The sequence below is a fragment of the Ictalurus punctatus genome, chromosome 25 (genome assembly GCF_001660625.3).
Source record: "Ictalurus punctatus breed USDA103 chromosome 25, Coco_2.0, whole genome shotgun sequence".
NCBI lineage: Eukaryota > Metazoa > Chordata > Actinopteri > Siluriformes > Ictaluridae > Ictalurus > Ictalurus punctatus.
In genome coordinates this window covers 7,289,915-7,301,958 of record NC_030440.2, presented here as the reverse complement: position 1 = coordinate 7,301,958, position 12,044 = coordinate 7,289,915, and the positions used below count along the sequence as shown (strand labels likewise).

The 12,044-nt window shown below is 42.0% G+C and overlaps 1 protein-coding gene across 1 annotated transcript in view; it reads left to right on the top strand.

Annotated features, from left to right (window-relative positions):
- The window catches only part of rtn1b (reticulon 1b), a 50,157-nt gene that overhangs the window by 19,860 nt on the left and 18,253 nt on the right, over positions 1 to 12,044 (top strand). Inside the window, exons 2-3 of the mRNA XM_017455936.3 lie at positions 5,285 to 6,034; positions 6,725 to 7,525. Of these exons, the coding sequence (XP_017311425.1) occupies positions 5,285 to 6,034; positions 6,725 to 7,525 (1,551 nt within the window). The remainder of the gene's footprint in view (positions 1 to 5,284; positions 6,035 to 6,724; positions 7,526 to 12,044) is intronic.

Sequence of the window (12,044 nt, the reverse complement as noted above, 5' to 3'; positions counted from 1 at the left end):
TATATATTTTTATGTTTTTTGTATATAGTTGTGCCTTTCCTTCATCTCCAACCCACAACTTCATAAAGTAGACCCCCAGTGTCAGTTAAAGCAGATCAAAAAAACAGAGCAAGAACATTTAATAATATTTAAAAATGTATTATTTAATAAGGAAGGAGGGACTACGAAGTGACTTAGTGATTTGCACGTTTGCGTCACATCTGCAGGGTTGGGGGTTCGAATCCTGCCTCTACACTGTGTGTGTGGATTTTGCATGTCCTGCCCATACTTCAGGGGTTTCCTCTGGGTACTCCTGTTTCCTCCCTCAGTTTTAAGACATGCGTTGTAGGCTGAGTGCCATCTCTAAATTGTCCGTATTGTGTGAATGTGTGTGTGATTGTTCCCTGTGACGCGTTGGCCCCCCACCCAGGGTGTTCCCCACCTTGTGCCCCGAGTCCCCTAGGATAGGCTCCAGGCTACACAACGTAGGATACGCGGTACGGAGAGATTTTTGTCACTACGTATTTTAAGATACATATTTTCCATTTTGTCAATATTTCTGCAGCGTCACATGGTTTAATAACTACCAAAAAAAAAACAGGAGAGAAAAAAAAGTTCCTTTTTTAAAAATTCTTGTTATTTTTACTTCGGATTACATTGGCTGTTGCGCACATACTGTAGACTTTATTCTGTGTGACTTTGTAGTATTGATGTGTGTGTGTCCTGCAGTTGTATGTCTGAAGGTCTGACCACAATACACACCATGCGGGTCTGACACCTGACCTGTCATTAACACCGGGTCATGACAATGCAACCACGGACACATCACAAAGCACTCATTGTTTGGATCTAGCCATTTTCAACTATTTATAACACTACAACCAGGTCATGCTGTGCCAATGCAATCTATTTATCACCCTCATTTGGGAGTGAGTTTCAAATACATGTTCGTTACATTCTTATACAACCACAATTCCGAAAATGTTGGGACGGTATGGACAGTGCTAATAAAAACAAAGAGGAGGGATTTGTAAATGTACTTTGACTTGTATTTAAACAAAAAACGTATAAAGACAAGGTATTTGGTGTTTTACCTAATCAACTGCATCGTTTTTTGAAGATAAATCTTTATTCTGAAATTGATGCAGGCAACACAATCCAAAAAAGTTGGGACAGGGGCAATTTAGGACTAATGCCGATGAGACAAGTAAGTTGAAATAAGAAGGTGATGTGAAACAGGTGAGGCAATCGTCTAATCATAGTATATAAGGAGCCTCCAAAAAAGGCCTAGTCCTTCAAGAGCAAGGATGGGTCGAGGCTCGCCAATCTGCCAACAGATGTATCAGCGAATAATCCAATATTCCCCAAAGACAGATCAGTAGGATATTGGGCATTTCATCTTCTACAGTGAACAATATAATTAAAAGATTCAAGGAATCCGGTCGAATCTCTATGAGTAAAGGGCAAGGCTGAAAACCACTTCTCAATGCAGATGATCTCCGATCCCTTAGACGTCACTGTCTTAAAAACCATCGTGAGTCTGTAATGGATATCCTGACATGGGCTCGGGAATACTTTGGCAAAACTTTGTCTCTCGACACCATTCGCCGCTGCATCCACAGTTGCAAGTTAAGGCTTTACGATGCAAAGCAGAAGCCATACATCAACACTGTCCAGAAGTTCTTCTCTGGACTTGGTCTGATCTAAGATAGACAGTAGCAGAGTAGAATCATGTTTTATGAACCGACGAGTCAACATTTCAAATAGTTTTTGGACAAACATCCATCGTGTTCTCCGGGCCAAAGAGGAAAAGTACCATCCAAGCTGTTATCAGCATCAGGTCCAAAAGCCAGCGTCTGTCATGGTATTGGGGTGTCTTCAGTCCCAAACGCTTAATAAGTGTTATTAAAAGAAAAGGGAATGTTACACAGGGGTAAACAGTCGACTGTCCAACTTTTTTGGAGTGTGTTGCAGTCATCAGATTTGAAACGAGTGTATATTTTAAAAAATAAATTAAATTTACAAAGTACAACATAAGCAACTAATGAGATATCAAATTTACATTACAGTAGACGTCTGGGTGTCTGGAAAGGCAGAGACTGGGCAGGAAGTTGAGTTTTCTCCACTTCCATTTCATTTTCCATATAGTTTACTTCTGAACACCTTCATTTAATCCTTTGATGTGAAAATCCTTCTAAAGAAATGATTTGATTTACACATCAAAGTTATGCAAAGCATTCGTGTCTCTTCACTCAGAATTTTGTCTTTCGTTATCGGAATTTTAACATCACACAGAACATCATAGAGGACAGCATTGTGATCTGTTTTGTTTCAAATCATTATTCATTTATTCTTCTTCAGTCACGGTTTTATCATTGTCAGTGTTGCGGTGGATCCGGATCCAATTCCGGTACACTGGGCACAAGGCGGGAGAATTCTCAGTGGATGGGAAGCCATCGGCAAGACGCTATTCACCCACACGTTCACACACTCATTCACACCTAGGGGCAATTTAACGTAACCTACCTGCAGTGGGAGGAAACCAGAGAACCTAGTGGAAACCCACATGAACACGGGGAGAACATGTGAATCTCTGCACGCACACTAACCTGAGCTCAGGATCGGACAGAGTTTCACGGTGGGTGTTACAGCCAGACATTAGACCTTCATCCCTGATGTGCATGTAGATATATTTGCCTCGATTGTCTTCTCTAACATTGAGATCATTACGTGTCACCGCTGTCTCACCTACTCTTTCTGTCTCTACTCTTAATGATGTGGATGAGTCATGAGTTCCTCCACAGCATGCCTGATGTTGAAGGTGGAATGTGGGCTTGAGAGTGTGTGGTGATGCATATTATAGCATTCACACACACTAATGCTCTCAACCGGAGCGGGTAGCCTCCCGTGTCACATTCTTGTGTTTCATCTTTTTCTTTATCCGGTAAACGTATCTCACTGAAACTCTCATCTGAATTCAATAGCTTTCAGAATTCTGAAAAGTACTTTAAATACAGTATCTTGCATAAGTATTCACCCTCCTTGAATGTTTCAGATTTTGTTGTGCTATAGCCTGGAACTGAAATGGACTTGATTGGGATTATATGGCTTAATTTAGTGAGACCAGGTAACCAGTTGTCATCTGAAGTCCCATAATTAATTGACAGGAGTTCACCTACGTGCAATTACAGTGCTGTGAAAAAGTATGTGATTTCTTCTGGTTTTGTGTATATCTCATACCCAGTAGTTTTAAATCTTCAAACGAAATACAACATAAAACAAAGGCAACCTGAGTAAACACAGTACCGTTTAAGTTATCCAACGCCTATCACCAATGTGAAAAAGTAATTGCCCCCTTAAACTTAAACCTGGTTGTGCCGCCTTTAGCAGCAATAACTGCAACCAAACGCTTCCGATAACTGTAGCTCAGTCTTTCACGTGCTTCTAGGACTAGGACTTATTCTTATGCTTTGAAGTTTCAAATGTTTCAACCTGTTTCAAAGAGGATCAAATGGTTGCTTGTCCAAATATGTAAAAAAATAAATAAATAAATAAATAAAACATTTTCCATGGGGTGTACTTATTTTTTCACATGACTGTATATCTAGTGTTGAAATAGTGCATTGGTGGAAAACAATGCAATCCTGCCACTCACTGGCATGTATTGTCCATGACATCACTGTTGAAGATGTTCTTCCTCTGTAACGTCATCTCCTCCAAGCAGTGGAGGCCGAATAACAGCACAGGTGTTGTTACCAGTGGCCTTCTTGACTTCTCTTCACGTGGATCCTCGTACTTTTCAGATACTGTGGGCTAAAAATAGCATCCCAGTGGTGCTCCTTAACCTCATGTATGTAGGACAGTGTAGAGTTAGATGAGCAGGCTTTCTGCTGGAGTGGAGTACGGGTTAGTAGCACAGTTGACAAAAAAAAACAAAAACAACAAAAAAAAGCGCCACCGGTGATGCTTCCTAACAGCTGGGCCGACAGGCAGATTAAATGCGGTTGTAAATACTCACATGTTTCTGAGCTTCGACAGATCTACAGTAAGTCTGAGCAACACAACTCGTTTTCTGTAGCACAGAAAGCAGGGATATTTCCGACAGCCGCCTACGCTTGACTAGAACACCTCTAACCTCCACTACACCTGCTACCTGTACTGTTATGCAGGCTACATTTAAACTCACGCACTGTTTGCTTGTTACATGAAACAGATGCAGTGACAACAGTGTAAACATGTACAATATGCCGTACTACAACTGACGCTTATGCTTTCTCATAATAATTGCAGTTAGACTGCTTGTCTGTTCAAAAGGACTCCTTTACTGCTATGAAGTTAATTTCTATAATCCCTTGCAGTAATGAGCACTTTGGATCTTCTTGTTTCTTATATTAGACATGTGTAGAGAAATTAACTGATGTCTCAGTAGATGTGCTAAGACTGTAATTAAGAGAATGGAAATATTTATTGTAAATAATCAGACTTGCAGACTCCCTGTGTGTGTGTGTGTGTGTGAGTGTGTGTATGGATGAAGCACTCTGAGGAAGCACTTCCCCATTCCTCGTGTGACATCGTTGCGGTTAACCCATGGACAGACGTGAGCATGGAAAATATACATCTGCCAAAAACAGCCACATCGATTGAAAGAGAGTGAGAAGGAGGAGGTAGAGGGGGAGGGATAGAGGGAGGAGGGTGATGGTGCCGTCGCAGACTACAGGCAAGATCTGTCACTGCCACGCCCTGGACAAGCACTCTGGGTGTACACTTAAACCTAGAGGGACAGACACACTCGCGTACACGCCCATACACTCATACACACACAATCTGTCTTTCTCTCTCATAGACGTATAAGACAAAGTCACTAATATTCTCAAGGACATTTTCAAATGATAGATAGATAAAAGGTAGAGGTCAGATTAGCCTGTGGATGGGATGCTGCAGATTCAGATTACCTCCCCAAAGTCAAATTGTTTCTGTATGATATAGAAACTGTATTGTAGTCAGATTGATCTCTCTGGCTTATTTCATTATGTTGCATATAGTGCTTTAAACGTGCAGTTTGTAAGGTCTAAACATGTTTCATTTTCAGATTCTGTGCAGGTTTTGATTTTGTGTTGAAATATATTGAATCTACGGAGATATAATAATACAGTTAAAAAAAAAAGACATTTTATCTAAAGAAAAATGTAGCCTGCTATTGTGCGAACTTAGTGATATTGTTGTCATTGTTGAGTAAATATCCGTGGTTTTCAGGTTTGCTCACTTTTCCCTTCTCTCTTGTCCCACGGTTTTCTCACTCCCGCAGATAAATCAGACGCAGATCTCCTGAAGAAGTCCATCATTGATATGGGTGACCCTTACACGTCCCTCCTGTCCAGTTATTCCTCCCAGATGGACACCTCTTACTTCTCGGGCGATGTCAGTGGAGGGGAGAAGAAGCAGCAGGCAGGAATTGATGACCTCATCTCGGGCCTGGATTGCCAGTCTGCCATGTTCAGCTCAGACTCAGGTATTGAGATGACCCCGAGTGCTGAGCTTGGCTACAGCTCCGACAAGCTGCGTGACTCAGACAAGACCCCCGATTCCACCTACAACTACATGGACATCAGGAGCAGGGAGGATCCCTACAGCCAACAGCAGCTCTTGGAGGATTGGGGGATAAGTGCCGCTTCAGAGTCTGCCCCTCTATCCAGCCTCAGGGGAGGGCATTACTTGGAGAAGAGTCCCTCACCTGTGGAAGTGGAGACACTGGGCCCGTCTGCAGCTGCGCTTGACTCACACACTTTCCCCTATGTAGAAGAACCATCCGATGATGAGCTCTCTGACTACCAGCCCAACCGTTCACCAGGTGCTGAGGACAGTACCAGTCCAGTCAAGATCACCTTGACAGAGACCCCGCCCTTGTCAGTCTCCCCTGTGGCCAACGAGCGAGCCTCTCCGGTCGCTGTGTCTGAGAAAGAGAGCATCCTGAGCCTGGGACTACAGGGAGTGCCCACTGTCACGCTGTCCGAGCCAGAGGATGAGAGTCCTGGATCTTCCACTCCACCACTCACAGGTGAGCATTAAAATAACATAAATCTGCACAACACAGCACAGGACGTTCTATGCAGGCGTTTTGCCAGACTGTTGGGCAAGCCAGCCTAGAATGTTCTTGTTTTGTCACTGACTGACTAACTGTTGATATCCCTATTGTTGAATCATTCAGGAGTCACCTCAGATGCAGTGATTTTTTGTTATTTCCTGCACTGTGATTGGCTAGTTCAGTCAGTTTAAAAATTGGACAGTTGTGGAGCCAAATTGTTGAAAATAGAGACAACTAGGAAGCAATATTGAATTTGTTGGCATACAGATGGAAAAATATAACTTAACTCCACTTAACACTCTACTTTAATAAGAAATGCTAGAGAGAAGAAGTTTGCTCACATGTATGTTTGTGTTGACAATGCTGTGTCATATACCGTATGTAAGGTTGTAGAGATGAGAGGCAAGCTCGAAAACCAAACCGGCACAAACAATAATATTAACAGCAGAAATCAGCACAAACATTTGGGAATAGTTTATAGTGAGGCAAGAAGTCTGTGGTGTGTGCAGTTCTGAACTGAGCCACTGTCCCTCTGAGTAACTGATTCCACACATGCTCTCTCAGTGGGACATCTTTACACAGCAGATGGCCACAGCCAAGCAGGTGCTGAACCTGCAGCAAACACTCACCTCTTTCCATTCTTTTCTTCCTCTCTCACTATAGAAGAGTCTGACTCTCCATCCGATCCAATGATTCCGATCACTGAAGTGAAAACCCAGGAGAAAGCTCCAGAAACTTTCTCACTGGTCTCTCAGACTGCACCCAAGTCTCAGAGTCCTTCCTTGGAGCTTAAGAGCACTCCCACTCTTCCCCTGTATGCCAAGGTTTCAGATGCCAGCAGTGGAGATTCGGGTGATTCAGAGATTGAGCTTGTGTCTGAGGAGCCAAGTCCACAGGCTCCCAGCTCTGCCTACATGACCTTCAGCAAGAGCCCCAGCACCCCTCCACCAGCCCCTGCAACTACCCAAGCTCCTGTTTCTGTCTCTGTCCCTGCCTTTAACCCTCTCCCTGGCCTTGCTTCTGCCCCCAACTCTGCAGCCATGCAGTACAGCATCCTACGCGAGGAGCGGGAGGCTGAGCTGGACAGTGAGTTGGCCCTGGAGTCCTGTGAAGAAGAGAGCCCTAAGAGATTTCCCCAGGACTCCTCCACCAAGGTAAGCAAAGTCAACTCGCAACCGGATGAACCTCCACCCCCCTCAGCTACAGTGATCGCTGCTCCCCCTGTGAACCCTGCTCCTCCACCTGCTGCTCCAGTCTCTGACGATGCTCCTAAAGAGAAGATGGCAAGTGAGGGAGAGGATGAGAAGACAAAGCCCAGCATCAAACCTTCACCCCCCACTGCAGTCCTGCCTGAACTGAAGGTGGAGCAGCCTCCTGAGGAAAGGCAAGCAGAGAGGAAACATTCAAGCGCTGAAAGACACCCCACAACTCCTGCTATCTTCCAGGGAATAACTAGAGAAAAGGGTAAGGCACTGTGAAATTAAAATTCTTAATGTAAGAAGTGAGTATGATTTGGCTTATGCACAATTAATAGCAAAACAATAACATAGTAATTGTTAGGTAGACTGTAGGTGTATTTGCAAGAATATATTTATTATAATTTACCAAATTACTTTCTTTTCTGTGGTCTTAATCACTGTTTTAGCACTTATCTAGTGCAGTGAGTTCTGTAATAACCTAAAATATACTGTAAGCTAGAATGTCTGTGGCAAAATAGCCACTCCTTGCTATAAATATATGGGTGGAAAGCAGTGAATTTGGCAGCAAAACCAGGAAGGAACATCTGAATGCTCCACGCCCTTGAGGGTAAACTTTCTTTATTTAGTACACATATTTGGCATGTTATCGTCAAATAGTCACCAAAAGGTGTGTATCGAATTATCAGAAATATCAGTACATAAATTATTGAATTGACTATATTTTTTATTTTTAAAAAATAATTTTCCGAGCCTTAGTTTCACACACACATGAGGCAGATATAGTGACTAATTGTATTCCACAGACATGTTGTCCAGGAGTGTCATATCCAAACACATATAACTTCCCTCAGAATAGCTAATGTAAGGTTATGTAAGGTTATGCAAAGGCTAGGTATGTAACTGTGGCTCTACAACTGAGGGGAGGACCAGTGGTTACCTTTGGGCTACATGCCCAGTCACTTTCTTTACCAAATGGGCTGTTCCCCAAGACACACAAATATTTGGTCAGTGATCTACTAGCTGGCAATAACATCTACTTTGAGAATTCTCACTGGCTACAGGGCTGGCCTGGGTACATTTTGACCAGAAATTGAACAGAAATGTTGATAGGATTTTGTTATACTGCAGCATCAACCTCTTTGGTAAGAATGCTGGTTTTGTTTGGTCTGGTCACAAATGCAGACACTGTGTGTGGATCGATATTGCATGCAATTGCCAATTTACTAAGTAGTATGGCGGTAGTGATAGCCAATAAAAAGTAATGTATGGTATGCTGTGCCACACTGACTTGGTCTGTTGGGTATTTGGAATACAGGGCTCATCAATAATATCAACCATAGGCAAAAACATGGTCTGTTTGATTATAATGTGGTGCATTGTCATCCATAACAGTAATGGCACTGGCAGGGTTACAGTTATCAATTTGGCCAGTCGTGCACCATGCCATCCTGTCCCAAAGCCTCAGTTTTTCCTCTATTCTTAGGTATAGGCTTGGTACAAAACAGTGCATCTTCTGTCTCACTGTATCAGCCTGATAAATAACACAAGAGACAGGAGGTTGTACATCCCTGATGCACAAAGTCTAGATAAGGCTGGGTTATGGTTACTCCTAATATTCTGAGTACCTCTATGACCAAGATAGCCCTGTTAATTGACTTTCCATCCTAGAGCTTCCGTATATGAGATCAGGAGTTCTGTCTTGAACGGTAGTTGTTTTTAGAAGACATTTTTTGGAATCAGAAAATATCTCAAATATACAAGTTAGGCAGCCAGTCTTACTACTGGAAGCACTGATTGCAAACCTGTAATTTCTATCAGTATGCCTGCTCTTTTATTAAGATCTTCAGTTCACTCTTAAATGCATATAAGCGCCCATTGTAGAAATTAGCATATTGTGAAATAGCCCGGCTACTTGTACTCTCAGTTTTGCCAAGGCAGCCTTAATACCAGCCTGTAGCTAATTCAGTGCCACTGCTGTGCTGTGCTCCTGCTTTATACACCGAGCTTCCGTGTCAAGCTACCAGCAATCTCTGCCAAAGTGGGCCTTCTGACTTTGTTTAAATTCTGCCATTGCAACAGTGAAGGAGATTGCTTTTTTCTTCCTAGTGGGCTCTGCAGCCATATCTGCTGTTTGTTTTACTCATTGTTATGTGTGTGGACCACCGGAGGAAGGTGATTAATAGACTGCAGTATTTTTGTAGCCTATGAGGTGCACTTTGTGCATTGCTAATGGAATTATGCCGCAGTTAGGGCAGGGCTCTGTAAGTCCCTTTCACATATCTTCAAGTCCAAACAGGATGGACATTGATCATGTCCGTCATCCAACTCCATTGGGGCTTGACCGAACAACCTCACCATCCTGCCCTACAGAAAATGGTTGGAAAGGTTGACAAAGTTTCAACAAATCACATAAGCTGTAAATTTATGGACTTTCTAAGGTTTTAACATCTCTCTCTCTCTCTCTCTCTCTCTCTCTCTCTCTCTCTCTCTCTCTCTCTCTGACGTTATTGTTAAAATCTGCACCAATAACAACATTAGTAAAAATGAAAGTGTTAGAGCACTTATACTCAGTGTCTTGACTCCACTTCCCCAACAAATCAACAAGATAAGAATGGAAAAGAGAGACTGAACATGTGAGGTCATGGTCACGGTGATCACATTGCTATTAATACTCGGCAAGGAAATGAGCAAGCGGGAGAACTCCACCCTGGCCGTCCAGAAGTAGAAGAATTAGAAGACCCTCACCAACACCTCTTTTACTAGAGTATAACGGCTTGCTTTTCTGAAAGAGAAATAATAATCCAGTTATTCCGGATAAAGTATTTGGTTCTAAAGCATCTGCTGACTGTGCAAATGCATAGGGTTGGAGTTAGGTATTTTCTAATTTAAAGATTTATAAATTCGAACTTGTCAGGGTTGCAAGACAATCCTACAACACTGGACACAAGATGGGAGAATTCACCCCATATGGGATGCCAGTCTATTGCATACTTTTTAGGATATACTTTCACTAGTTAAACTTGAGGCATTTTTATACATATTTATGTATGTACTTATTGATACATATTTATGTAACCAATCTAAAATGCTATTCATATTAGCAGATATAGACTTAAAATATTGATTATATCTCTGACTGCAGAGTCATTTCATGTGCTGCTTTATGTAGGAGAAGATATTGTGCAGTGACTGTCTGGACTACTGTTTCCTACTGTGGACTACTACTCTCTGTTCGCAGAGTACTGTAGCAGTAGAAGGGCAAATCGTGGATACTGGATCATCTGTTTATAGGACAGTGAGGCGTAGGACGAGCAAGGGAAAACAAAACTAGAGAGAGGACACCGTGCTTTACGTAACACGTGACCTCTGTACCACCTTATACTTTTACAAACACATATTTAGACACATGGGGACCAAATTTCTAGAAGGCATTCAGCCTGTGCTACTTGTGTAAGAGCAGCTCAACACCTTGCCTGTGTATACAGTAAAACAATGCATAGTTAACTAAAACATTAACCTATTACTTGCTGTACTATGTACACACATAACGTTACTTAAGTATTTATGCAAATTTTCTAAACCGGCATTTCTGAATGCTGGACGAATCTTAACGTGTGTGCATTTTTGATGACTTCCTGCTAAAAATAAGACTGAACTCTTTTCCCTGAAGGTCTGATGACTCTTTATTTTGCTCAAGTAAAAATATGTAATAGAGGAATGCTCAAAGATGGAGAAGCTAAGAAAATAAAGCTCTAAAATTTGCTTGTATTTCCTCATTTGTAAGTCACTTTGGATAAAAGCGTCTGCTAAATGAATAAATGTAAATGTAAATGTAAAATAGCATAAACAGATCATACCACAGAAATACCACTGAATACCGAAGCCTGAAATGACCCAGCTCTCAGTTCTTGAATACAAATCAGTCACCTCTGTTTGTCCTCGTGCTGTAGTAGGGTGTGTGCCACGCTGAGCAGGATCTGGAGACACTGCAGTGCATGAAGGAGCATCCAAAAAACATCCATCATGTCTCTGCTATATATTTACAGGTGCTGGAACTTGTGTCTAAGCTCTAATGAAATCTCCTCAAAGCTGACACAGAGTCCCAGGATCTCTGGTGATTTCTCCATTAATAGTAGGCCTTTTCTTAGAAGCTATACTCAGTTAAACAACAATAATCCCACTTCTTCTTTGTAAAGGTTATTATATGATCCTATTAACAGGCTGGTGTGCAAATATTTACTCATAGTTTATATTCGTGAGTTTATATATACAGTGTGTGGCCCAATTAGAGCATCTCTGTATGACTCAGGTTCCTTGCGATACTTGGTTTCTACATTTCTACAGTGTCATCGACGAGTGCTACTGCCCTCCGATGTTTACATAGCCTCACTACAGCTGCAAAAGTGGAAAGGCACACATTTACGCAAAAGGAGACAGATAATTGATTATAGCAGTTTAATTTTAGACTAGGATCTTTTGCAGTTACTTGCTGAGAGTGGTGTAATATCTCTGTCAGTGCCTGTGGCTGTGAGACAGCTGAGAGGTTGCTAAATGGTGACATTTAGTGCTAATGCGGTGGGAATTTTATCATTCAGGTTTCTTACCCATTGAGTGTAAGAGAAGAGGGATGGTGAGAGATGTTTCTTCTTATTCTTAAAGCTGAGAAATAGACAAACAGTCAAACACTACTGAGTTATTAAATATTGGACTTTTTGTGTTAATGCCAATATTGAACATGTTATCGTGTCATTGCTAAGAGACCGCTTTGAAATGCTTAGATTGCG